The following is a 26,871-nucleotide window of genomic DNA, read 5'->3' on the forward strand; positions in this document are numbered from 1 at the left end:
ACAGATCAGTAATAGAGGTTTGGAGAAGCAATCTGTCAGTTTTAATTTATGAACACTGTTTTTGCATTTTATATCCACACTTTGCATCTCACGGGCTTTGCACTTCTAAGTCTTGTGTTACCTATGAGTTGCTGGTAAAAGTGAGCCCGAGCTGACTTTTACCCTGATGCCTCAAAGTCTGGTTTTTGTTTGTAGTTGTAGAATCATCATGGATGCTCCATAGAAAATTGTAAATCTCAGGCTGCCTTGTTTTGTAGAGAAAGCACTGCTACAGCAGGCCAGTAAATGCTCAGTTCATAGATTATTTTCCTCCCCTTTTGTATTTTGTCTAGTATGGTGGAATTAATGAGTTAAACCCTTATAAAGTAATACTCAGACTAGCGGATGTCTATGAGTAAGGCTAGGAAGAAAGTTCCAAGTGATTCATGTGTATGCAAAATGGTCTAGAATAGACTCTCTTGAGGCCCCTTTGCTTTTGCTCTGGCATAAAAAGGCAGAATTACATAGTTTCAGTGCTACATAGCAACAGTGGGCAAGTAGACCAATAACTACTTTCTGCCAAAGTTTTCTGAAGTGTTGAGGATTGCATGCAGGATAATGGAGCTGCTTCCAGCACCACTGTGTGTTCTACCAGGATGAAGATATGTAATGTTTTTTTGACTCGCCCAGCGCTTGATGCTTGTGCATGCAGTGCCTGGGCACTGCTGCAAAATCACTTCCCGGTTGTTGCTTGGTTTATCCAGTGTCCTCCGACAGCCTGGGCACTCTGAAGCATACGATGCAGACGCTGGAATTCTTTGGTGCCCATGGGTGTCCACAGATCCAGCATTTACAATTGAGTTGTTTCAGAATCTAACATTATGCAGCCTAGTCCTTTAAGATAACATTATTTTTTCAGTGTTTTAACTGCTTTGAGAGAGATGAATGAATTTTCAGTCCATCTTTCTGCTGAGTAATGTGCTGTGTGAATATCTGTTTGGTCTTATGTAACACAGTTAACTTTAGCTGGTGATTTTATCCAGAATGTGCACAAAACATGTTTTTTCTCTTGCTTCTCTGTAATCTTTGTGTACCCAGGTCAGGTTCTTACCTTGAATGCATTTGTTCAGTGCAGTTTATATTTAAAAATATAAAATATTTCATTTTGAGTGACTGAGTCTTATGGCCAGCAGTAAGATTACAAAATGTGTAGGTAGCACACTTAGCACACTTAATGCTAATATTTTGCAGAAAGCAGAAATGGTTCAGTAGAAATTCAGCTGGGACTTGTATATTGCCATGTAGTGCAACAATAAAAATGGCACAAATGATGAGTATCTTTACTTGGCTGTCAAAACTGCCAGTGCTTTCCCACTAAACTTTTATGTTTCTGCATACTAGGTCTCACTGGATGTATTATTGCATGAAGTATTAACAGTAAAAAGCTCTAATAACAAAATGTGTTACTTCCAAGCAAAAGTAATTTTCCTTTTTAAGTCATCTACTATATAATCTGTGGCATCATGATACAGAATATAAATTTAAGAGTTTTGGAACATACCGAATTTTGTTTGAAGTCCTGTGTTTTGTAGTATGTTAACTGTGGTTAGGATCATTGCTTCTGAGTTTTTAGGTACCTGATACCTGAATTTGTATTTGAAAACACGTGACACTGCAGTTGTACGCTGCTTTTGATTTTCTTGTATCCTGATGGTTTTTGAATTGTTGTTCTCTTTAACAAGTGGATTCTAACTTGTTCAAGGATTCAGGTCAAGTACCCTACAGCACATGTGAGAAACAATCTTTTCAGGTGTGATTCAGTAATCCTGCAAGCTGTTGTATCTACCCCGATATTAGTTCAGTTTTCTTTATTCTCTGTAAAATGCTAGCAGAATAGTGTTGCTGAGTAGATTTGTTTGTTGCATGGTGCAATTTGATTTTTATTTGTTTGAGGGTGCAGGATTAGGAGGTTGAGCTAGTAGCTTTTCCTGTAGTTTCTGCAGTACTTCACTACATTCTAAACATTTACAGAGCATGTTAAGCAACAGGTGCCCGTTGGTTGAAATGGTTGGAATTGTTCAGTGATGTCTTTCTATTTAGAACTAATACCTTTCATTCCCTATCTCCTCCAGGCTGAGGAAGGAGCTTGCATTGCTAGCTTTTGTTCTTGTTCATAACTTGATCTGCAGTGTCAGTGCCCGGTCATGTGAAATTCCCATGGGCAACAATCTCTCGGTGTGGTGAGGTCTGACCCTTTTATTTCTTGGTGGGAGGCAAGTGGTGTGGTCCATGCGGTGCCTCTGAAAGTCCATTCTCTCATATGCTCTAAAATCTTCCACCTTAGCAGATACTGGAGTGTTGTAGTGATCTTTTGGAACAAGTAGGTAGATAATCCTGTGACAGGGCTAGAGTACTAATTTGCTTTGTTATTTTCTTGCAGCCTTTTTAGTCCTATACAGAAGGACTTGTTTGAGTGTGAGTTGGGTTTTTTTGTCCCTGTATTGCTTAATTCTTTTTGGCCTTCCTGATGCAGGGTCATCCAGTTACATGCCTGTTTTGTCATGCAAGGGGCAGAAACAGCTGGAAAAACAGCAGCCTTCATTTTCAGTCCCTTTTTAGCAGGGCTGGATGGTAGCCAGCAGAGCTGCATATAAAAAAGCAGAAATTGCTGCCACATGTCATGTTGTAGAAATGAATTGTTGCAGTTAAAAGTACCTTGCAATACTGGTCTCAAGAAACACCTGTCTCACAGATACATCCTGATTTACTCTAAAACAGTCCAGTGTGTATATGCAGAGGAAAAATTAAAGAAGTAGGCAATTTTCACTTTAAGTGTAATGTACATGCAGGTTGGAGAGATGGGCTGTTAGACTTTCAGCTTGGCTATAATAAGAAGCGAGAGTATTTTGGAAGTTCTCTTAAACATCTGGAAAGACTTCTGTTTTATGAGAGTTAAGTCTAGGTCTCACGTAAGAGGCTCCTTTTCAGCTTGTCTCCTGATCCCTTGTTTTATCAAAGTATTATTTAGCAAATTAAGTACTTATATATGTTACATTAAATGTAACATATATAAAATGTTAATGTTGCATGTTGTAAAATCTTGGGAAAGGGTTTCCAAATGCAGCTGGAGAGTATTCTTAAAACATTTGTTTACAGAAAAAAAACTTGTACTTGTCAAGTATTTCCTCTGATACAAGGGAGCCATGTATAATGTGACTAAACAGACGAAAATTAGGATTAGCTGCTTACCAGTATTGAACCTGATTTTCTGTCATAGTGTTTTCCTGAAATCAAGCTGATGATCTCTTTTTTTGGGGGGTGGTGTGGTATCTTTTCATTATACTGAGAAGAAAAACAGATGACCTTTAGTACTGGGTCATATATGGTGGCAGCACATCTATAAATACTCTGATTATCCATGCAATCAAGTAATATGCTTGCAAGGAATGTGCAGTCAGCATTTTCAGTTGTGTGATTTGGGCATGTAATGATGGACAGCACAAAAGGGAACTTGTGGAGGGGTAATACCATGTACAAAAATTGTGATCCATGGACAAAAGCAGAAGTTGTATAGTGTGACCTTTGGGTAGCAGGGGCCCAGAATAGGTAAGCGATGGCTGTGCAGATATTCTGAGCAGTGAATTCATTTTGGTATCTACTTCACGCTAAAATGAATCCACTTAGTCTTACTTTTCAATGAAGATGGTTTGAAAAAAAGATTAATGAAATGAAACCTGCAATTTAAGAACCTATGCAAATTCCCTAAAGAACACACAAAATTGCTCTGTAAGCACCAGAGTTCAAAGTGAGCAGTGCCTTTATCTTGTCTTTGCAGGAATTTCCACAGTAAATGAGAAGATGCACTGTGTAGCTCTGCGGGATAGGAACAAACCATGGAAGTAATATGTAAGAACTGTACAGAGCAGTGCTAAAGCATGGCCTGTGTGCCTTTGCACTAGTGCCTCCCCTGCCGGCTCTGCCAGGGCCCGGCTTCATGGAAGTGTAACCATAGACAGGGCAAGAGCCCTGCTTCTGGGGGAGGAAAACGTGGGGCTGGGGGAGTCTTTTGTCTCTTTGAAATTTTAGTGCAAAGTAGAGGCAAGTTCCTCCAGCCCAGAGTGGGGTTTTGTGGAGGGGGAGTGCCCCATCCTGGAGCAGCAAGGAGAGGAGGGGAGAGCTGGGGCAAGGCTGACCACAGCGGCAGCAGCACATAGCCTGTGCTGGAGCTCTCCAGTGCCACTGAAATAGTTTCATCTTGACTATTTCTTACTTCCTTCGCTGCCTGCCTGTATAATCCTGACGGTGAATTCCAGTCTCCCTTGCAGAGCTGCTTCTTGATTCAGGCAGGGTAGCCTGAGCTGCCGTCAGAGGCTTTATCATCAGGAAATGCCAAACCACCCTCACAGCAGGTGAGGGCACTTTTTGATGAGCGGTATCAGTGTAAATCCTGGCGGGCAGAAATCCTGTACCCAGGCTGGTGGAAAAGCAGGGAGCAAGCAGGGCATCACCACCACAGCTTTCTCCAGAAGCACAGTCTCCTTGTCAGTATGGATGCTGGGACAAACTGGGTTTCAGTTGCTGGCAGTCTGGTTTGAAGTCAAGTCAGTGGTGACTCGGTGAGTCATTGCAGTGTAGACATGGGCACTCAATATTTAGGAAAAATGTGATAGGAAGCAGGTGTGCTGGTTGGTTTCAGTGTTTTGTTGCAAGTTAAGTTGTTTCCTGGAGGAGGTGTTTGGATATAATGTGTCCAGAAACGGATGCTGCAGTGAACTGGAAGGTGCATTCATAACTGGTGGAAGACTAGTTTCATTGATTATGAACTTTTTTGGACAAAGAATGATGCGTAGAAAGAAACACTGGGGCTGGGTGTTGTGGACTGACTCAGCACAAAAAATTCTCTGAGAAAGAGCTACACAATGTGCTGCTATCAGAGAAGGTAAATGTGGAGGGCAAATAGCACCAAGAGTTGGGTGACAGCTGCCTGGCAGGGAAGGCGCTTTGCCACCTAATGCAGACATGATGCTCTGAGGTCAGCAGCTACTTTTAGTCTTTAATTCCTCTGCAAATGTTGACCAAAAAACCAAACGCCAAACTAACAATCCCCTACAAAGTGATACGTTTAATCTTTTCTAAAAATGCATAAAAGTGAAATTGATGGAAGAGCTAAGAAGAAATAAGGCTCAGACACAGTCAGGTTGCTACCTTAAATATGTAGTTACATTCAAAATTACAGAACATCAGAATTTTGCAGAAGATGACATTGCAGCACTGTCTTGTTTCCCCTCATCACTTGAATTTAATCTATTAACTTCCATGGGATACACAGAGAGCATGCTGTCAGATCTGGCAGCAGTAACAACAATGACAAAACAAGCTTGAGGGAATTTTTTTTAGTATTTTTAACTAGATTGTACTGGTGGTTATTTAGCCGTTGTTTCTATTTGATACCTGCAATTGGTTCATATTCAACTAATTGTGCTAGTGACCTCTGCAGTCTAATGAAGCTCCAATCAGGGGCTCAGTCTATACATAAACATATACTCACTGGATTATCAAGTGCTCTTAATGCAAGGCTGCCACAGAAAGTCCTCTGAAATGATAGTGATTGCATTGCAGAATACACCAGCCAGAATGATAATTGTGGTTCATAAGCAGAGCAGATTAAATGTCTGCTCCCGGTATTGACTGCCGCCTCACAGCTCTTCAGTTTTCACTTGAGGCATTGGTCTTCTTCAGGAAATCAGTTCCTGGGAGGGGGCAGACTTTGGTATGCTGGGGTCATTAATCCTTGAATCTTCTTTTTCCTTGAGTTTTACCTTTGGTCCTGTGGGGCTTGTATTGGTTCATCCTACAGAGCATCCTGGAAGGCTGCTCTTTTCTGACCAACCATTAGCGGGAGAAGACAATTCTGTGACACTTCTGTAGTTCTTGCAATTTTCTGTGTGGTTTTGGCAGGGTTAATCAGGATTCCTCTGTGTTGAAGGTGAATAGAGGAGCTACCAAGTTCTAATTACCGAGCACAACACAGGTAAGTGAGCAGTGCAGCCCTTGCTCTGTGTCAGCTCAGATGTCTGCTTTCACTTTTTGATGTGAACCGTTTGTGTTTTAACTTTCCCAAAACTAAAGGACTGAAAGCATTAGCAGCCAAACCAGGAATGCTGCTAACAAAGATCAGATCGAGTAGAAGATGCTGAAGTGAGGATGTACAGCTGTTCAACCTCATAGTAACTTCTAGGTACTTGGTAACATACAAACAAATCTGTTTTCAGTTGGATTTCCAAAGGTTAGTAGGGATTTTCATAGCTGTCATTATTTGAGAGTTTGAGAGTGTAGCTCTGTAATCCTCTCTGTCCGGGGATGAATTATAATTTAAGTTACAAGTACTTTTTATGTCAGGCTGAACTGGATATAATTAGATCACAAAAGCTTTTTGTTGAAGCTAACTAGCAGTTCTTCAAGTGAACGTGCAGTTTTGAATTCTTTCTTTAAGCAAGAAATTTGACAACTTTTGGAAGACTTGAGGAAATCTGATGTTCTGTTTCAAAATTTTTAACAGGGAAATTTCTGTTATCTAGCACGTGTTGTCCTTGGCTAGCTTAACTCCTTATGCTTAACACTGGCTTTAGCTTAAATCACATACTGGTTTTTAAATTTATTTTTTAATTTAATTCTGGTATTTACCCTTCTTGCCCAATAATTTGTATAGAACAGCCACTCCCTGTTGCAGACCCATTTTCTGACTAGAAAATTGATCTCTCTGCAGTCTCATTTCTCAGGCAGTCTGGTAGATTTAATAGAGGGGTAACATCTCCTGCAGTGTGAGTTCATCTTCCTTAATCACAAGTAGCCTGCTGACATCTCAACTCTTAATGCAGGTGAGGTGTTATAAAGAACAGTGTTTTGCTTGCTGGTCTCCATGTAAAAAGCAGTAATCTCTAGGAGTGTTGGGAATGGTTCTCTCTTACTATAGTTACATTCTGTATCACTGGTGAATATTGCTATGTTACTTGTGGGTCTCCGGGGGATGATTTAGAGACAGTCCTTGATTCCTTTGCTTTTTATCTCCTTGCTTCCCAATAACCTCTTTTCTGATGCATAGTGTGGCTGGTTGAATCCAAATGTAAATTACTTTGGTAAAAGAATTAGGTAATTTCCCCTGTCATCTTGTCTCTTGCAGCAGTAACACCCAAAGGGGTTTCTAACAAGAGTTCTCTCAGTTTCTTTAATCGAATGACTTTGAAAATCTTCTCTTTGTGAATTTCACTTTTTCAGACAATTGATGTTACAGCGCTGTTTTCATGGTTTTACTTCCATTTCTGAAAGCTTAACTGAAACAAATTGACAATCTGAGTGTCTTTAAAGGTAATTTTGTGGTTAAAATTTATGTATTCTGTACATTCTTTTCCATCAGTCATCAGAATGACCGTTTTCTGCTCTGGAAGACTTTTTTTCCCATTCCTTTTGTGTATTTTGCTCTAGAAGAGCAAGTGATGTTAGACAAATGCAAGGGACAAGAGTTTCATGGGGTTTGTTTTTTAAAGGAATTAATATTTTAAAATGAAGAAATTGGTATCCCATTTGCTGTCTTTATGTAGAGAGAGATTTGACTGCTTTTTTCTTTTTTTTTTTTTTTTCTACCTGCTCTCATATTACTGTTTGCAAAAACGTGAAATTCAAGCCACTTGGATTTCTCATGCTTTGTGACTAAAGGCTGGGATGTTGGGAACCAAGCAGTGTCCTAAGTGGTTCTTAGGAAGCACTTCCTGTAGCACATAGCAACAGCAGTGTCTGCAAACTCCAGCAGTGTTTGGTGAATTTTCACAGATATCTGGGGGCACCAGGCATCAGTGGTGGGAATCACTTGTCCTGCAGCATCTTTGTCCTTGGCTGCAGCACATGAAAAGCGTCAAGACTGCGTTTTCAGACTCGTGAGAAAAATCAGCTAACCATATTGAGTTTTTACCTTTTGAATCCACAACCACTTGTTCACTGGACAGCAAGTGGGAAGCAATGGGTATGCAGCACTGAGCACTGATTTTGCCAAGTCGCATTTCAGTGAAGAATTATACTACTGTCTTGGCATGCTCCAGTCTCTGTTGCATGCTGATTTTAAAGCCCTCAGCACTCAGAAGTCCTCCTCAATGCTATATCTCAAGGAGCTTTCCTGGCTATTGCTCATCCTCAGAAGACACTGTGGTCCCACAGATTTTGGTGTTACTCTTTATCCCAGCAGTTCAAATGAGGTTTGTCCTAAAGAAACACTGGGGAGTTGGACATCCTGACTTTACAGATTAGACTACACCTTGACTGATATCAGGCACTGGAAGATTAATCAAATGAAGGGAAAATACAGTCCCAAAAGCTTATAAAGAATCACAAACTGTCCTGCTGTATTTATTCCCAGTTAAAATCCAAAATGTCTCCCTCTTCCCTTCTGATAGGGATCCCAGCTCTGGTTTGCATGGTACACCCAGGACTGTGTAGGAGCTGTTACATTCCCCTTGGCGAGGTGGAGTAGAAGAGGAAGGGAAAATCATGACAATTAAAATCTCCCTCAGAGGGTAAAGTAGGGGCTAGTTTAAAAAAAGCTTTTTATCTGATAACTGAGCAGTCTCTGTCAAAATGCTAACATCTCTCTCTGTGGGACCATCTCCAGTGCCCAGCTGAGTTACTCAGTCAATTATTCACCAAACGAGGGGCAAACTGCTCTCTTCCACCTTTCCTGTACAGCCCCAGGGAATGCATGCAGGGTGGGTGCTGGGAGAGGAGTAGGGGACTCTGAACTGAGATTAGATACAGTTGGAAATACTCAGTTTGAGGGCACTGTCCTCCAGAGCCTTTGAAGAGAAAAACTGAGGCGACAGTCCAGGAGAATGCATCTCAGTAGCTGCTTGCTTGTTGTCCTTGATCATAACCAGCTCGTTTCTGTTATCCCAGCCTGCCTTCTCTCGACAGCAGTGTTTAGCATGTGCCTGAACTGCCTGACTCCCTTTTTGTGACTCCCTTTATGTGGTTCCTAAGGTTGCTTAGCCTTTAGAGGCTGGATTCAGCTTCTCTGTTGCAGGGCTACAAATTATTCACCAGGGAAGCTAGGAAAGCCCTGCACTTTCCAGTTAGGCTGAGGCTGGGACTGGCATGCAGACTTTGCCTTTTCTGTGGTCACGTAATGTGATCACCTCTCTCAATGAGCACTCTGTTTTTTGGGCTCTGCCGAGCCTTTAAGTCCGTACTGCAGGCTGGAAATTTATCTCACTTGGAAAATATTCTATTGAAGAGTGGCATTGAAAGGACAGTACGCTTTTCTGTGGAGTGTTCAGTTTTATCCTTTTTTGCTGGAGGTATTGACCAAACTGGAATGAGATGAGACAAGGATTTGTTTTGTGTTCTTGTTGTTTGTGCATTTGGTGGAGTAATCTGATAGGTTCAGCTCCTCACATCTTTCTCTTGTGTGAGTCTCCCAGAATTTAAGGAGGAGCACTGAAAAGGAGCTAAAAAATGGGCGGAGATGGTCTCTGAAGCTCCTTGATTGGGAGTGGGGGGACTAATGCTAATATGATATTCAGACAGAATCCCTGTGATAGGAGAGGGGTGGAATTGCATCTCCTGAAAAATGTTCAGCAACAGCTTGTGGAGTAAGGAGTAAAACTTCTGTTGTATTTATGGGCTGTAATTACCTTCCAAAGGAGGTGAGGGCATTTTGGGGAGCTATGTTTGTTCCTGTGTGATGAGTCCAAAGTGTTTGTTTATTAATAAAGTTATTTTTATAATAAATCACTTATTTAGTGACCTCTGCAGTGCTGACACATGGCTATGCAGGCATGAGTAGCATCACTGTGGAGGTCCTACACATGCTGAGCTTCTCTGCATGTTTGTGCCAGCTTTCAGCAACAGTTCTGAAGTGCCACCTGTGGAACTGGTACACCTGGAGTCCATCTATAACTGAGAACTTGAGTATTCTCAATTTCTTAGCAATTCTCAACCTTGCTTAAAATGAGCGTCAAATTCTCTTCCAAAATGGACCTGACAAGTTTTTAGGACAGATTTATTTTCATTTGAATAATTTAAATTTGTTCGCAACAATTAATGTCAGTATCAGCATCGTTGCGCTCTGTGTTTAGTGAAGCTACAGATGAAATTATGGCCTTCTGAGTAGCCGATTCCTGTTTTGCCTACAAAAGGTAGTTTTGCCTACTCTGGAGTGGATGTTGTTTGTCAGGCACTCTGTAATGACACACAGGAACACACAATCTTAATGAGGATGGCAGCTCAGCAAGAGGCTGGGGATGTGCTTCATGGGATTCCTTTCTTTTGGAGTCCCTTTCTTCCAGTGTCTTTCATCCTGCCTCACAAACAGGGATCTAGGTTTGCAAGTCAAAGGAGAATAATTTTGTACTTCAATGGTGCTGGCTTCTGTGAAGTGTAACTCACAGTATGTGGTCATACTTCATACTGGACTGCTCAGGATTATTTAAGAGTTCTTTCCTTTTTGTTTTCCTCAGGCCTGAAAAGAGTGGATGACCTAATATGGTGCTTTATTTTGCACTGCTGTGTATAGGCTGCCAGAACATGAAGAAGGGTTTAAATGAGTTTTTAAAAAACTGGTTTACTCTCAAACATTACTTTTAAAGTTATTTTCAGTAAGGTATCTGATTCTGAACTTACTAACTTGCATATTCTGTTGTAATTGGGTTTTCCTGGTTATCACAGTTGATCCAGTGGTGACTCTGTTGATACATTTTCAGGAGGAAAAAAGGAAGAAAACATTTGTGCACTCCTTGAAGGACAACTTTTTATCTACCTTGCTATTATTTGCTTATGATTTAATTCTCTCTATGCAAATGGCTATGTAACGTTTAGCACCTAATTCTGGCATTCAGCCCTTGCCACTGATTTCAGGTGAGGTGATATCCCTGCATGTTTCATTAATTTCCATATCAAATTCTTTCTAAGGCATTAATCCTGTATTATAAAAGCCTTTTCTCAGTTGAATATGTATTGCACTAAACCCAAATGCTATATTCAAACTACTGACTGAACTCACAGCAGCAAGGTACAAAGTACTGTAACATTCTTCAAAAACCTGATGCGTTTACCAGATCTGCTTGGATGGAATTACATGAAAGGTGTAGTCCGTCCGCAAGTGTGTGTGCATGCAAATTTTTTCACTGTCTCAGCAAGTCTTGTCTAGTCCCACTGCTTAACAAGTACCACTGAACGGGAGTGTATAATTTTTTTATAATAAGCTCCATTCACTTTAGTTTCCTCTGAATTTTTCTTAAAATAACCTCTAACAAGATCAGTTGTGAAGAATTTGGTATGTATTGTGTATTTCTTAGTGCTAAAGATTTTCGGCAGAAGAAGCTCTTGCTTCTGTCTTTTGAGTGAGAAAACAAAATTGAAGAAAACGGGCTAAGCTGTGCTATCCTCAGTGTTTTGAATTCTTGCACCCTGAATCCTGAACAGCAGGTCTTAACTGCCTTAATACTCTTTTCAGATGAGGGTAATTTGAACAGGGCTAATTTTTTTCTCTGTGTCAGTCAGAAAAGACAACAGTTTGTGTTAATATGATGAAGTTAATTAACTAAATTGCATTAATTAGTAGTGCTTCCGCTATGGTGATTGATATGATTTCAAAATCAGAAACTTCAAGGCTAGCTTTAGCTTTTCTTTACTGCTTTAGGACATGTCCACTCCATCACTGTGGAGAGCACTAGTTCTAACAACAAGCCTGTACAGGCAGAATTCAGTTATGAAAAAAATGTTACAAAACCAGTAGCTATTTATTTGAATATTGAAAAGAAACCCAGTCCTTTTACCATATGGACACTGTTTTGTATGGTCTTATTAACATGATATAAGTGTAACCTTTTTTCTTTAATTTGGTGTAACCCAAGAAAACTTCCACAGCTGGTGGAGGTCAAAAGGGCCATTGCATTGGGTTACGGAAAGCAAGGTGGTCAATGTGGGGGGTGAGAGTGGCTGTGGGAGGCACAAGTACCTGCATCCAACTAAACCAGATGACAGAACTACTCTTATTCCTGGGAGCCTATCCTACATCCTACTCAAAGCAGGGTCAGCTATGGGGTCAGACCAGGTTGCTCTGGGCTTTTTTCAGTCATATCTTGGAAACTCCCCAATACTGAAGACTGCACAACCACTACGGACAACCTGTTCCACTGCTGTCCTGTCCTTAAAGGCAAAAAGGTTTTCCTTACAGCCAGTCTGAACGTCTCCTGTTCCAGCTGATGGCTGTTAACCTCTCATCCTCTCACCACACACTGCTGTGCAGAGCCTGGCCCCATCTTCCTAAGGGGCTGCTGTCAGGTCTCCCCAAAGCTATTTCTTCTCCAGGTTCAAAAGACCTGTTCCCTCAGCCTTGGCTCACAGGACAAGTGTTCCAGCTCTGACCACCTTGGTGGCCCTCTGTTGAACTTGCTCCCATTTATAGATGTCTTTTGTATATGAGGAGCCCCAAACTAGATTTAGTTTTAACAAGCACCATGTAGAGGTGGATAATAATTTTCTTTGATCTACTGGCTCTGCTCCTATCAATACAGCCAAGGACACTCTTGGCCTTCATTGCTGTTTGAGTAATATAAGCCTCTTCAATACTGAGGAGCCTTGTTAAAAGGCTTGCTTTCATTCAATACCAAATAAGAATTGATTAAAAGTATCAGCAGAAAGAGGTGAGTGGCTTTGTTCAGACAACTTTGTTTCTTGTTTCATACTTAGAGAGCTTTAGTGATCTTTTGGTTATACAACCATGAGTTAAAAATTTGCTGAATGAAGCACGAATGTATACAGAGAAGCTGAGGCTGGTGACAGCACGGTTTTCTTTAACCTGGTAAAATTGCTGTGGTACTTGCACAAGATTTTTCTTGGTATCTGTTTTGGGTTTTTTTTAAAACAACAGATCAGAGATATGTAGATATCTGCATTTCTAAAACAGCATCTATCCAGAGTCACTCTGCTAATTCCTTACTATTTTATAAAAACACTCCTGAGAGAACTGAAGTAAAGAGATGCTAGTAGTGTGTGTCATTAACGTGACTCAAACTGCTAACAAACCACCCTCATTGGTGAGAATACAGTGAAACCCTTAGGAATAATTAATATATGATGTGAAACATTTTTTTTTCCCCTAGTATACTTTATCTTATACTGATGCATCAGCAGTGATTCATGTTCCATTCACTGGTGGTGGTGCACAGCTTCCCTGTAAGCAGCCTGATTTGTACTGAAGCAGAAAGATCTTTGAGCAATGAAACAACTGAAACTGCAATTGCTGTTTGTTTAGCAAACTCAGTCTGTTTTGAAAGCTGAAACGCTGTCTGTTTGAAAAACTGAAATAAACTGAACCTCTGTGAACTTTATTCTGCTTTTCTAAAAAAAATAATAAAAAAAAAATTGCGCTTTTTTTTTTTTGTCTTTTAGCAAATTTTTTTTCCCCCAGATACTGGATTTCTCTTTTGTGGGCTATGGCCAGTTATATGCTGAGTTTCCAAGGTTGCAAAGTCCATTGAAATGATGATATATTTCCCTTGTTCCCAAGAAAATATTCAGCAATCCTAGCCTGTCATTCAGATCACTTGCTTAGGTACTTCATGGACTGCATCATTTACTTTTCCCCCTGCAATAATTCTCCTACATTTTTCAACATTCTGCAGGCACCTGCATATATATCATTTCCATTGGAGGCCGCACCTCAGTCTGTGACATCCAACAACCCAGTGTTTTCACAATAAGGGCTCTGCTAAACTGGCTTTTGACTCTTCTGTGATACAGTGGAGGTGCTCAGTTGTTCTGTTTATCCTCTATCACTTCCTTTTGGATGAAATTTAGATGAACTGAAACATGAAAAGCGTGTTTAATAGCGCCAAACCCATGCAGAAAGATATGGGAACTGCAGGGTAACGTCCTCAAGTCCAAGCTAGGTGCTTTTTAGTCTGCAGTATCCAAACTCCTCTGAGACCTCTTGTGGTGGTAAGGATGCTGCTTTTAATTTCTAAACTTTTTTGTTGTTGCTTTTGTTTTCTTTTTCCACATGCCTTAAATTCCAGCCCAATGAAAGGGTGCAGAAATTTATTTTCTAGCATAGGGAACATCTTTAAAGTTGAACATCCATTTAGGGACAGTGGAGGGAAAAGTGGCAGTGCACATCCATCAACATCACGAGCTGCTCAGGCAGGTGTGAAGTTGCCCATATACCATCAAAACTTTGTTCTCAGCTGAATGAAAAAAAACTCCTTGCAGTGAGATATGTCCTGAAACAGGATCTGAGGCTTGCTTCAGTCCACCTCAATGTGTGGTGGTGGTTCCTGTCCACGCTGCAAGCCAGGGTCTGGGTCTGAGGGAAGCTGCAGCTCGCCAAGCTCTCTGACAGCTGCCTCTGTGGTGGGTGGGATTTAGCTAAGTGTTGCCTGGGAGTGAGTTGGACATAATAGCTGTCATGTGTCCTCTGATTCATGGTTTACTGGAAACCCTCTGCAGGGGGCTATGTTTTCTTTTGAATAGCTCTGTGGGTGGTGTTCCTCTGAAAGACTAGCACATGACTTTCCGTGGCTGGGGTAAATGTGAGCTGAAGCTAAGGAGTGTGCGAAGAGGTGAATTTTGGTCCATTCTGGGGAGGAGAGGCATGACCACAGGTATATCTTACTCCCATAACTGTAGCTTTATATTGTGTACTTTCTGTGACTGCCTTTTGTGTGACAGCACATTTCCAGGCAGAGAAGTCAGCCCTGGGAATATTGCAGCCGTTGGAGCTGACCTTTAGCTGAACAGGCACAGGAACACACAACTGCATGATGGTTTTATATAAGCCTTTTGCTGTATAGGTAAGTACCTAACTGACACCCAGTAACGCTTTCTGCTTAGAACAAAGGTTTGACATTAAAGAGTTGTTTGGATGGTCTGAGATTTATTGCAGAAGAGAGGACAAGGCCAGGAGCAAGGAAAAGGCAGGTCTGTTTCAGTGGAGAAATGCCAGGGTTGTGAAGTGACTTTTTTGGACCAGGCCAAGTGGAAAAGACATACTTGTGTCGAATTCCAGTAGCGGTGGATGGCAGCACCTGCAGACAGTGAAAGGTGCCAGAGATGTTGCCTGTGACTTGTTTATTCTTGTTCTGTTGTTTGGCTCCATGGGCTAGTCATTGACAGTTTTGCAACTTGCCTGGGACTGTTTCATTTTGTGTTCTTTTCATTTCCCTGCAATGAAGCTTTTGAATCAATTTGTCTTTCATAATCAAGCCTGACACTGAATGCTGCAATGACTAAAGATGATATTCCTTGCTCTCAGCTGTGCTGGTTATGTTCAGTGCCATATGTGAATTGACTTAAAAGCTATCAGCATGCTAAAAGTATGTGAAAAAAAATTATCTTGAGTGCTTTTGCTTATAGTTCAATTTCTCTGCCAGCTATGCAGTGAGCAGCAGGAATGCCCCAAGGCAGGTGTGTTTGTATGTTTTTGCTTGTTGGCTGCTTTGCCAGCCATTGGAGGTGAAACACAGATCTCCACTGGACATCTTGCCTGCTAATCTTCAAGCAAACAGAAGTGCTCTTTTCTTTTAAACAGTCTGCTGCGTGCTTGCTCATGTGTTCAGTCAGGATCTTTGGAGCTTGAAACCTCCTCCCAAGATGTACGTGGAGCATTCAAGTGGACAAGTCAGTGCCCTCACTAAGTGTTGAAAAGGTTGATCTCTCTGAAGATCAGTAAATGGTAAAAACTTTCCCACTGTGCTTGGCTTAAGGAAAACTACCACACTGAACGTGCCGGTGTCTGCTGTGTAACTTGTTCCTATCTGGGGGCTTGAACCGAGATTGCAGAAGAGAGCTCTTGCCTTTCTTCTTGAATCTTGCTTTGTTTTTACCATATCTGCCTGTGATGGGTTTTTTTATTGCTAATGAAAGAAAAGAGAGCCCTAAGATTAGAGTAAGGATTTAATGGCTCTTGGCTAGGAACATCAAAAAGCCTTTACAGGTCATATTTCTAGAAGTTCATAACACTTGCAGTTGGGACTAGACTTTTGGATATTGTTGGGAAGGCAGAAAAAGTGGGTTTTGTTGGGGTTTATTTTTTTACAAGTTGCATGGCATCATCCTCTGTTTGTAAAAAAAACCAACAAAACAAACAAAACCACCCAAAAGCCAAGAAAACCCAGACAAACAAAAAAACCCGACCAAAACCAGCAACTGAGTTCAAACGGAGGACATTATTTGCCTAATTGTCCTGATCTGGAAGTGTCTGTTCTGGCAGGAATCAGTAGGGACAGAAATCTGACATGTTGGTGTGTTTGTAGCTTCTTCTTTAATGTTAACTGAAGAAGTGTCAGTGACCTTCACTGACACTTAATTGTTTCATTTCTCTCTTTGAGTGCTGTACAAAATAAACAACAGAAAGATACCGTCTGCTGTTCCTGACAGCTTTTGTTTCAGTATCAGATTTAAACATGTTACGAGATTTGACAGTTTTAACGCAATTGAACTGTTTACTCTTTGCTTTAGTAAAAGGATGTTCCTGAAAACAGGATCTAGTATGCAATATTTGTGCCAAAATAAAGCTTCCCTGTTATATACTTAAAACTGAAAATGTTTTAATGATCTTAATTCTGTATTTGTAAGCTACATAGCATATTCATTCTTTAGCAAGGAAACATCTCATAAAATCTTCATTAATGTTCAAAAAGTGTTTTGCTACAGTTCCCAACTTGTTACAATGATCTTGTTAACTTTTTGTTCCTTAAAATGTTTCATCCGTAATTATAAAATGTAATTTTTGCTATAAAATGCCAACACGATGTGCTCGAGTCTATAGAAAGCAGAAGCCTTGCAGTACTAGCACAACTACTGCCATATGGCTTTCCTGGTGCATTTCTGCAAAAAGTGAAGTACATCAAATGTGCTAGGGCTCTCATGCAAAGAGCCACAGGACCTGTGGGATCTTTTCTATGTTCAGCTTAATAAGCATAAAAAGCAATTCCAAGATAGATCTTTCCATCTACAAAACAGAAAAGTGAATCTTGTTTCCACATGCTGTGTCTTCTCTGTCTCTACAGATTTAAGTGGAATCATATAAGGGAGTTTATTCTTGGTTTGCATTTGTGTTTTTCTTCCCTGGAATTAATTTATTGTTAACCCTTTATTGTTATATAAAGTGATTACCCAAACTTTTAAGAAGTAAATGGAGTGCTATTGTAATAAAATGCCTCTGTTCACTTCCCCAGAACTAGCCAGATTTTTACCTGGGCAAAACTTTTATTGTATGTGATTTTTCTTGGAGCCAGAAGATGCAAAAATTCTGCAATTGTTAAACAACTCAGTGAAAAATGATAAAGTTCACATTACAGAGATGGAACAAGAAATCACTTTGTACTAGTCAAGAATACCCAGAGGCTTTACTGTGCGCTGTTTTATTATCTGATGCTCACATTACAGATGACTTCCCCACACTGTGACTGACAGGTGCTCCAAAAGGGTATTCTGGGGTTTCAGGTGTCCAGGTAATGAGCAGTTTGAATAGATAGGTAAACCAAACTGAAGGATAATAATACAGGAGTACTGGCAAGATGCCTAGATTGGCATTGGGGATAATAATACATGAGTACTGGCAAGCTGCCTAGATTGGCATTGGTAAATATGATTCCGCAAGAGCTGCAGAGTGTGAAATGGGAACTGTGCTGTATTTAAACAATCAAGAGGATTAGCTGGAGTTCCATGACTTCTGACAGGTACCCTGCACACAGGCATAAACAAGTCCTTCCTAAAAACTATGAGGAAACCAGGAAGATGATTCTCATCAGACAATTTACGTAGAATAGGGAAGGAGGCAGAGGATTTTGCAGTCTTTTTTGAGCTGTTAAGGGACAGATACCGAAGAGCTTTAACAAGCACAGCATCTTGGTGATTTTGCATCAGGCCTATAAGACAGTTTGCAGAAATCCTTAAGACTGCTCCCTGTGCAAATCTAAGGGATGCAGCTTTTATGTATTTCTATCAAAATTAGGAGAACATCCAAAGCACAACTGCATCAGTTATTTAGCTATGGCATGTAAATAAAAAAATTTTTAATAAGAAATGGATAGACACCTGTAGGGTGCTGCCTGGGCTTTTTCCCACATTGCTTATCAAGGTTGCCAATGATCTAATTCTTGCTTTCACTATTTCAGATTTTATTTCAAAGTCAGGAGGGAATGGTATCTAATATTCATGTTGTTAGCATGCACACACTCTGGCATTATTATCTGCAATGATAATTTTAAACAGATTTGTGTTTTAGTGTTGTTGGTTTTTTTCCCTTCAGGATCAAGCTAGCTTTTGCTTAATGCTTTGCTTAAAATGTTATTCTGAAAGGGCCTTCCCCAAATGGAGACATGGGATTTGAGGTTGCGAGACAGATGCAGACAATGATAGCAAGAGAATAATGATAATAACAAAGATAATTAAAACATTTTGATTATTCTTGGTGGTTTACTCCTTAGCAGTTTGGTGCTCTGCAGGAGTAAATGGTAAAACTGGTAGTGGCACAGCAGAGACTTTAGACAGCAAACTGTTTGCAAGAGTTATTACTAAATGCTGATGGTCTTTTCCCATACAAAAAGAAAGCTTGCAATGGTTTCTGCACCTGCAAGGAGTATCCTAGCAACATCACTGAGGAAACTGTATGCCAGGATTTTTTTTCTGAGTGCTTTTTGTTGAACATAGCAGGAGTTGTAAAACAAAGGTCAAGAGCAATTTAAGCTCTTCAAAGTGCTGTTGCTTAATTCATTCACTCAGATAAATGTTTGTATTGCAGTTTTCAACCTAAAGGATAAATATCAGGTTACAGAGTCATCCAACAGATTATCCAATTGCAGTTTAGTTAAACGTGAATATCACATAATCTAAAATGTCACTTCTTACTTGGGGGAAAATTACTGTTAGCATTTAACACTAGGTTTTGCCTTGTGAAGTAACCAGGAGTCCCAGCTGCCTTCTGCCTGCTCTGGCACTGAGGATACCCAGGGGCTTTCTGCGCTACACAGAACAAGGAAGCACAGAATACCACCAGGCAGTGGGAACAGACGATCAGTCTAAGCAAAAAGAAAGAAGAAAGTTTTTTTTTCTCTGAGAAGGTGTATGCGGTCATTGTCTTATTGTACGCACGCAGAGACCTCAGGTGAGTCCCTGCTTTGTCATCCACTTTCAGGGAAAATACTTATTTCAGGTTTTCCTACATCATTCACTGGTACCACGTCAGAAGTACTTGCTGGGCTTCCTCTTACTGGTCTTGCTGTCTTGGAAAGGGGAGAGAGAGCAGTGTTTATTTTTGTGTTTTATGGATGGAGGAGTTGAGGTGAAGGACTAAGACCCTTTTCAGCCCCCTGGCCTGGGGCTGTAGAGTTACTGAGGAACCTGGACCACACTCTCAGCCCCTCTGAGCTTCTATTTTCATCATGCATAACAGGGACAATGTTAATATCTCTCACCAGGGGAGATGGTGATGGTAGCCTAAAAAATGCATGCAGTTGTAACAAGAGTTTTTGCCCTCTGCCCAGTCTAGTAGATAATCTCTAGTTCTAAAGCCCAGTCTAAAAATGGAATTTTTACCATTTCTATTTAAATTTATGTGCTAGACAAGGGACAAAGTTTGTTGCTGGTCTTTCCTCCCCTCCCCTGCATTCTGAGACTCAGTGAAAAGACATTGTACCTAGATTATTTGATGTTGACCTTTTCCATTAACTGCTTGGAGAAAAACAGGTTCTGCATGGTTTCATATGTAAACAGTCATCTAAAAAGTCAGCAGTCATCAGACATAACTTTCGTCTCAGCTCCCTGTTTATTAAGCTAAATGATGGTTTAAGCTGGAATTTAATACCAAACAAACTAATGTGCTTAAGGTAACCTTCTGTTTCCTTTATTACAAAGGCACTTGAAAAGTGCTAGTGCAATTTCCCTTCTCTGAGAAATATTTCCAAGTAATTTGCCAAAGAAAATTAGCTGAGGATAAGGTGCTTGTTCCAAGGCAACACAAGATCTTTTCAGTGAAAAACTGTCACAGCAAAACACTATTCCATTCAAACAATCTTTTTTTTTTCTTTTCTTTTTCTTTCCCCCCTGGTCTTCAGGTGATGTGAATCCCTGTTCTCATGAATCCCCTCTCACAGTCACACTCTATTCCTCTGGCAGAAGGAATATGCCGTACCATATCAGACATGAATGCAGATCATGCGATGGTCACACAGGAAACTTTAATGGAGCAGTTAGTGAAAAACTATCCAGGTAATGTATTTACTTCTCCCTCCTTTAAAAAGTGACTGTATCATCAAGCTTGAGGTTCTGGTATTGGGCAAGTGATCACTGAATGTTTACAGGCAAAGCTGGCAATATGAAAGAATGTAAATTAACAGGCAACTGGTAGAATATACGAATGTGCATATTCCTTATCAGTTTGTGAGTGTTGCTAACATTGCCTTGACTGTAATGCTTTTTACAGATTTTATTAAATCTTCAGAATAAGAGGGAATTGAGTGCAGTAGCATGTTGGAGAGTATGCCCTTTCAGAGGGTGGGAAAGCATGGATATGAGGTATTTAGGTGCCAGATAGGGAACAGCATAAAATAGACTGTGTCAGATCACAAAAAAAAATTGAGCCCTCCTTTAAGAGACAGGCAAATAGCTGACTTTGACAGCAAAGGGACTGGATAGAAGTCTACATCTGATGTTTGCTATTAAAAAATACAACTGGCCTCAAATTCAGGTTCATTGGTCAAATCCCATCCCCTTCCTTCCTGAAAGCAAATTACTTACACTAAATGGGCTGTAATCCTTCTCTTCTGATGGGGTAGCAGCCACTTCCCTTAAATGCTGTGTTTTCTTTTCAATCTGAAAAACGTTCTGTTTCCCTTAGATGTGCAATATTGAAATGTGTGTGTCTGTGTGCATGTGAGACTTTGTAAAGGCTTATTAGGGCCCTCTGCAGGAAATCGCTTTGTTTGATACTGAGCTTCCTTTTTTTGAGTCTTCTTAATCTTACAGCTCTGAAAATGTTACAGGTTGATCTGGTAGGCATTTTCACTGCTGGGCAAAACTTTGATGCAACCCCATAAACTGGCCCAGAATCCTACCAGGAACGTGATACAGTTCATACATGCGCTGAGACAACCACAAGATAGCATTTCTAGGTCAGCCAGAAGTGGCACTCCCAAAGTTTGTAGGGAGAAAGTGTATTTCTTGCTGTGTTTTCTCCTTGCTGGAAGTTTTCATTCCTTTAGGCAGGAGATCAGCAGAAGCCTGGGGCAGTAGATCAGATCACTAGACTCTGGGACTGTGACACTTGAAGGGAAAAACAGTAGCCAAGACTAGTCCCAGTGAGGTAAGGAACTGTCATCTGACAAAATTACACCAGAAGCTTCAGGGAGAGTGATAAAAGGCACTGTTAAATAACCTGCCAAAAGAGAAATGCTTTGAACAGCACATGGTTTGGTTTGTACCTGAAAGGTCTCTCTCATGAATGCCATATCCTGACAAACACAAAGAGAACATCCTTGTTTATTTCAAGAACATCCTAAGCTCCATCACAACAGTGCCGTAGTGACAACCAGAAACACAGCTAGCCTGTACCTTCTTCCTCAGGGGTAACTTGCCTCATCAGTGAGGAATGGCCGCGGCAGTTAAAGATTGAGTTTTACCGATCTGTAAGACGCCGGCAGGATTTCACCTACCAGAGCACGCGTTTGGATGATGTTTCTGTGCTGCCCTCATCTGGCTGGCCCAGAAGAGCTCTCCCTGCCTTAGGGCTGCAGCCTGTGCTGGCCCCAAGATGTCATGCAGGCTTTGGAGCTCAGCAGAGTAGTGATGTATTAAGAAAATCCTGCGTTTTGTCAGGTGATACTGGACACTTTCATGTTGAAATTGAGTATGCCTTACTCAAACTCCAGCTGCCAGGTCAGTTTCAAACTTCTTTTGGAATCCTGTGAACTACATACTTTGGGTATTTCATGTTCTGTTGCTTCCAGATCTGTTGTATGTAAGTTATTTTTTGGCCAGCTCCCATTTTATTTGAAAACTTATTCCTGATGTGAAACATCTGTATCTTTGTTGTAGGCATTCCAGTTCCCTCCCACAAAATCTTATATAATATCCTTGGCACTCTAATTAAAGAAAGGAAAATCTATCATACGGGAGAAGGATACTTCATTGTGACTCCCAACACATACTTTATCACAAATGATGCCACAGAAGACAATAGAAGGGTCCCACTGGAGGACAGCTGTTCCTGTTCATCACCTTCTCTCACTTACCTGGTAAACATTGAGCGCTATGCAGACCTAGTGAAAGAAAACATTCCTGCGGTATCCCGTTACAGATCCTGCCATTGTTTCCCTGACCAGAGTATGCTCTGTGAACAAAGACAACAGCAGCCAATGAACCATGAACCTAATGGAGGAGGTAAAAAAGGCTGCAGTGAATTGAACCTTTCAATTCAAACTCAAGGCATTTCCACATCTGCTGAAAACCATTCCTGGGACACCATAAAATCGGTGACATCTGTGAAAGAGAAACTGAAAAGCAAAAGGTTTGGTTTTGGCCTTTTCTGGAGAAGCACTTCAAAAAAAGAAAAACATAAGAAGCAGTACTCGACTTTTTCAGCCCAGTTTCCTCCCAAGGAGTGGCCAGTCAGGGATGAAGATGATTTAGATAATATTCCACGTGATATTGAGCATGAAATTGTCAAGCGTATTAACCCTGCCCTTACAGTTGATAATTTGATTAAACACACAATATTTATGCAGAAGTTTGAGGAGCAGAAAAAGTATATCAGTAAGGGTACCTTGGCTGAAGTGTCAGTAGTCAGGCAAAACCATCTTTCAAAGGATTGTATTCAAAAGACACAAAGTAAAACAGCAAAACACACGAGGAAAACCAAATCAAAGAAAGAGAAGCAGATTAGCAGAAGCAACAGGAAATCTCACATACATGAGCTAACATCCCAAAATGAGAAGCTGGAAGAGAACCTTTCACTGCCTACCAGAAACCAACAGTCATCCAATGTAGCCATGGAATCCTGTGTCATATATAAAAGACAAATTAAGAACCCTTTTCAAGGTATGTCATGGAGACGCAACTTTTATGTGAAAGGGTACAAAGGTACAATTAACAGTCAGCTGAAGTCCCGGATTCGAAAGCAAGAAAGGGCTTTACAAAGGCCGCAGTCCTTGGACTCCTCAAAACCCTTTGACTATGAAACTGAACAGCTGGCCACTGAAACACAGGCTGTGAAAGCTAAGCAAAACAAGCTACTCCATGCTAATAGGTCTTCCCTCCAACTAAAGAAAGACAGTTTAAGTGAAAACTTTAGTTACCTGCAAGGCAGTACTTTGCAAATAGATAATAAAAGTAAATACTTTCTGGAGAGTAATATTTCTGAAGAAAACATAGAAAGAAGAAGAGTAAAAAAAAATCCTGGGGATGTTAAAAAATCTCCTTGCTCCTACACTGAAGATAACAATGTGTGCAAGGAAGATGCAAAATTTGTGTTACATCTGAAAGATGAGTATTGCAGGTGCAAAGCTGACACTGCATGTGAGTTATTGGACCAAACAGCAAATGAATTTCAAAATGTCAGTCTTTCAAATTATACAGCCAATATTAACCCGGTAAAAACAATTGGTGTGAAACACAGACAAAAGACTGTTAAAAAGAGTGAACTTGTATTTAAATACGACTGTGCCAGCCATTCTGGATCAATAAAGCTTGAAAGTGAAGGATTTACTGGTAACTGCCATCTTCTGTACCAAAAAGCACATGATGGTGACACCTGTAACTCATTACACCTGGATGACAATTTTGAAAGCAATGAACCTTGTCACCTGCCTCCTGGCCATGCTTTTTCAGAAACAAGAGCCTGCAGTAAAGCTGTGCAAAAGCTGGGAACAGCTATGTCCCTAAAAAACTGTAATATGGCTAACGCTTACCCTGCCCAGTACAACGCAACTGTAAACAAACATGACTCTGGAGAGCATGGATGTAAGGAAAGTGCTAGTTTTGCAGAATCAATAGATGGGTCAAAAGAGTATCCAAGAGATTTTACAGAAGAAAGTTGTTTGTGCAGTCAGGTTCTTGCAATAGGTCACAGAGAGGAAGAAGAAACTAGCCTTGCTGAATGTACGAAGGCTTCAACTGTAGCAGATTTCTGCCACACTAATGAGGCTGACTCAGATGCTGATGCTTTGCAGGTCTTCAGCTATGACACAGAAGTAGCGGCATGCTGTGCTTTGCACTCACAGGCCAAAGAATTGAGCAACCCTCTGGGAAAAAAACGTCTGTTTTTGAAGGATGCATGTACTATGATATCAGGACAGAACTCAGAAGGGACTGAAAACCACAGCATTACAGGAGACAGTGGAATTGACTCCCCAAGGTAAGAAAACACATGTAACTATATTAGATGTTTAGATTATTAGATATTCAAATTAACAATCAGATTTAGGCAGAAATGTTGTTGTAAATCATAAATCCCACTCCCCAACAACAAAATTTTCATGTCTCTTTACATGAACATTCCCCCTAAATCAGCTTTACAAATGCTGCTGTTTATATTTTGCATTTGTCTTCATGAGGCAAGAAAATAGCATGAGCTCTGCCTTGCAGATGGAGACGGCCAAGTGCAGAAATGTTGATTGATAAGCTCAGTGTTAAACATAAACTCCCGTTACCAGGCAGGTTCAGCTCACGTTGATCTTGCCATATGACATTACAGATACAGTCCTAGTTTCCCCAGTTGTAGACGAAGAATAAAAAGTCTTTATAATAAGCTTTATAGAGGGGTTCAATCAAAATTTAAATTACAAAATACCATCCAACATGCCTACAACAGACAGGAAAATGTGTACATCACTTGAGCTAGAAGCTTCTTCTTCCTTTCATAGGATACATTTTACCTGTAACTATACTTGAAAAAAAATCCCTTAATGTAAAACAAATTGGTATGAAACTTTTTTTTTGTATGAAAATTCTTTACACAGTTGCATGTCGAGAAGACCTACAAAACTGTTAACTAAATTGGCAAGAATGTACGTTAAAATACTGTGAGGGAAAGATCATATCAATTTTTTTAGTAGCATCACATATTCTTAAGATCTTAAATGACTGGTATTTAAGTGTAATTAAATCATGAGTTCTCATTAGATATGTATTGTCACCTTGAGAAGCTAATATATGAAGGAGCAAATCACATACTACAAGTTTTAAGGAAATTCTGCTGACTTTTTTTTTTTCCCTCCCCCTTAAGCAGCTTTTGGCTTTGCACACTTTCGAGCATGCATTTAATGTACTACTCAGACATGAACATTTGAAATCTGTTGGATGCTTTTTAGCAAAACATATTTCAAAGGGTCGTTTTGATCGTTTGTATCAATGCCATCTGTGCCATCAGAAGCTAAGCCAACTCAGTTTATACTGAGAAAGTGAGGCCTGACGTCTAATAATTCTGTTATTTTAGGTGGACTGAAAGGAAGATGAAGCTTCCTGCCAAATTCTAAAAGCATAAATACTAATGCAAAGAGGAGGACAAAGTGGAAGGACGCTCACAAGAAAATTCCTTGCTTTAGCTTACTCTGGTTGTGAATATTTGATTATTTTTTTAAATAGGCTTTGTAAACTTTCCCTTTGTAATAATGGAATCGTACTGTAAATGCGATCAAGTCACATCCATGAGGCTGTGTCTACATCAAAGTTGTTAGTTAAAACTTTTGACCATAGGCTTTGGAGAGCTAATGTGTATTTCTGTTGATTTCATCTTTGATTAGTTTTTGCACCCCTGTGATAATAAAAATAAGAACTGGTATACTTCGTTCGGATCACACCATTAACCTGGAAAGGCTACGTGCTGCTCTGATAGGAACTGTATCAGCTGGACAGGACTGTTTTACACTGTAATTCTTGGAAGTGTTTCCGACTTGTGCCACAGAAATAACTGCATGCTCCACCTCCCCTGTCAGAACACAAAGCAAATAAACTAGATTAGCACGCACCTTGTTGCTACGAAAATTCCTTGAATCCCAAGGTTCTCTCACTGCGTCCTGGAGAAATCTCAGCTAGATCTACTTGGCGTGTTTATACCTGGCAAGCAGGATTTGGTCTTTGCAAATGTAAACGTGCAAGAGGCAACAGGTAAGGGGTCAGGGGCATGGAGAGACCCCACCGCGGGCCGGCCGGCTCCCGCCCTACTCCAGCCCGCCCCTCTCTTTGTCTGAAGGAATCAACGTGTGGCAGCCGCCGGGATCACTTTACAGCTTTTAATTCAGAAGACTGATTTTGACTTTTTAACCCTGATTTATTCCTATAGCTAAAAGCAGAGCGCTGGTTTCATGCCAATAGTCACCACAGGCTTGGGGTCCTTTGAGATCTTTGAGGCGCTCGGTCACACTGCTGTGACTGCCTCGGGCTCTTTCACTGCCCAAAACTTGTCTCCAGGGGTGGCGGAGACAGGAGGCTAAAGCTGTAGTTAAAGTCATAGAAAATTTACTTCAGGGAAGGTGCCTCTGGCTGTGAGGAGGCGGAAGGAGAGGCGGTGGCTGGGGCCGGGCCTCGCAGCGCTCTCTCCCGCCCGCCGCGCTCCGCTCCTGTCACGCCGGTACCGGGGCTCCCCCTCTCAGGCTGCTCCGGTAGCTCCCCGCCCTCAGCGCCTCACGCTGCCGCCGCCTGCCAGCGTTTCCGCTGGGCTAACAAACTCCTCCCAGGGTCTCACCGCGCCAAGGCGGCACGGCAAGCGTCGGCCCTGGCGGGAAGCTGGGGACTGAGGCGCGGCCCTCCCCCCCGCCATGGCGGACGCCTCGCGGCGAAAGCGCGCGGCGCACCACGAGCCGTGCGGGTGCGGGGGACGCTGGGCCTTGGAGTCCGGGGGGAGCCGCGAGG

The 26,871-nt window shown here is 41.1% G+C and overlaps 1 protein-coding gene across 1 annotated transcript; it reads left to right on the plus strand.

Moving 5' to 3' along the window:
- Nucleotides 1-1,423: 1,423 nt before the first annotated feature.
- STOX1 (storkhead box 1) lies at nucleotides 1,424-26,864 on the plus strand. The gene is made up of 5 exons (XM_037399215.1): nucleotides 1,424-6,857; nucleotides 18,927-19,132; nucleotides 20,082-20,235; nucleotides 22,060-24,376; nucleotides 25,457-26,864. The coding sequence occupies exons 3-5, from the start codon at nucleotides 20,103-20,105 to the stop codon at nucleotides 25,494-25,496; spliced, it is 2,490 nt and encodes an 829-aa protein (XP_037255112.1). The 5' UTR covers nucleotides 1,424-6,857; nucleotides 18,927-19,132; nucleotides 20,082-20,102; the 3' UTR covers nucleotides 25,497-26,864.
- Nucleotides 26,865-26,871: the final 7 nt, after the last annotated feature.

This window comes from Falco rusticolus, chromosome 9 (assembly GCF_015220075.1).
Source record: "Falco rusticolus isolate bFalRus1 chromosome 9, bFalRus1.pri, whole genome shotgun sequence".
NCBI lineage: Eukaryota > Metazoa > Chordata > Aves > Falconiformes > Falconidae > Falco > Falco rusticolus.

What these genes read in the sequence shown, in the direction of transcription:
- STOX1 (XM_037399215.1), top strand. Translation starts at nt 20,103, where the DNA reads ATGAATCCCCTCTCACAGTCACACTCTATTCCTCTGGCAGAAGGAATA. An exon ending in GTTAGTGAAAAACTATCCAG is followed by an intron (nt 20,236 to 22,059) that starts GTAATGTATTTA and finishes TCTTTGTTGTAG; the next exon opens with GCATTCCAGTTCCCTCCCAC. An exon ending in AGTGGAATTGACTCCCCAAG is followed by an intron (nt 24,377 to 25,456) that starts GTAAGAAAACAC and finishes CTGTTATTTTAG; the next exon opens with GTGGACTGAAAGGAAGATGA.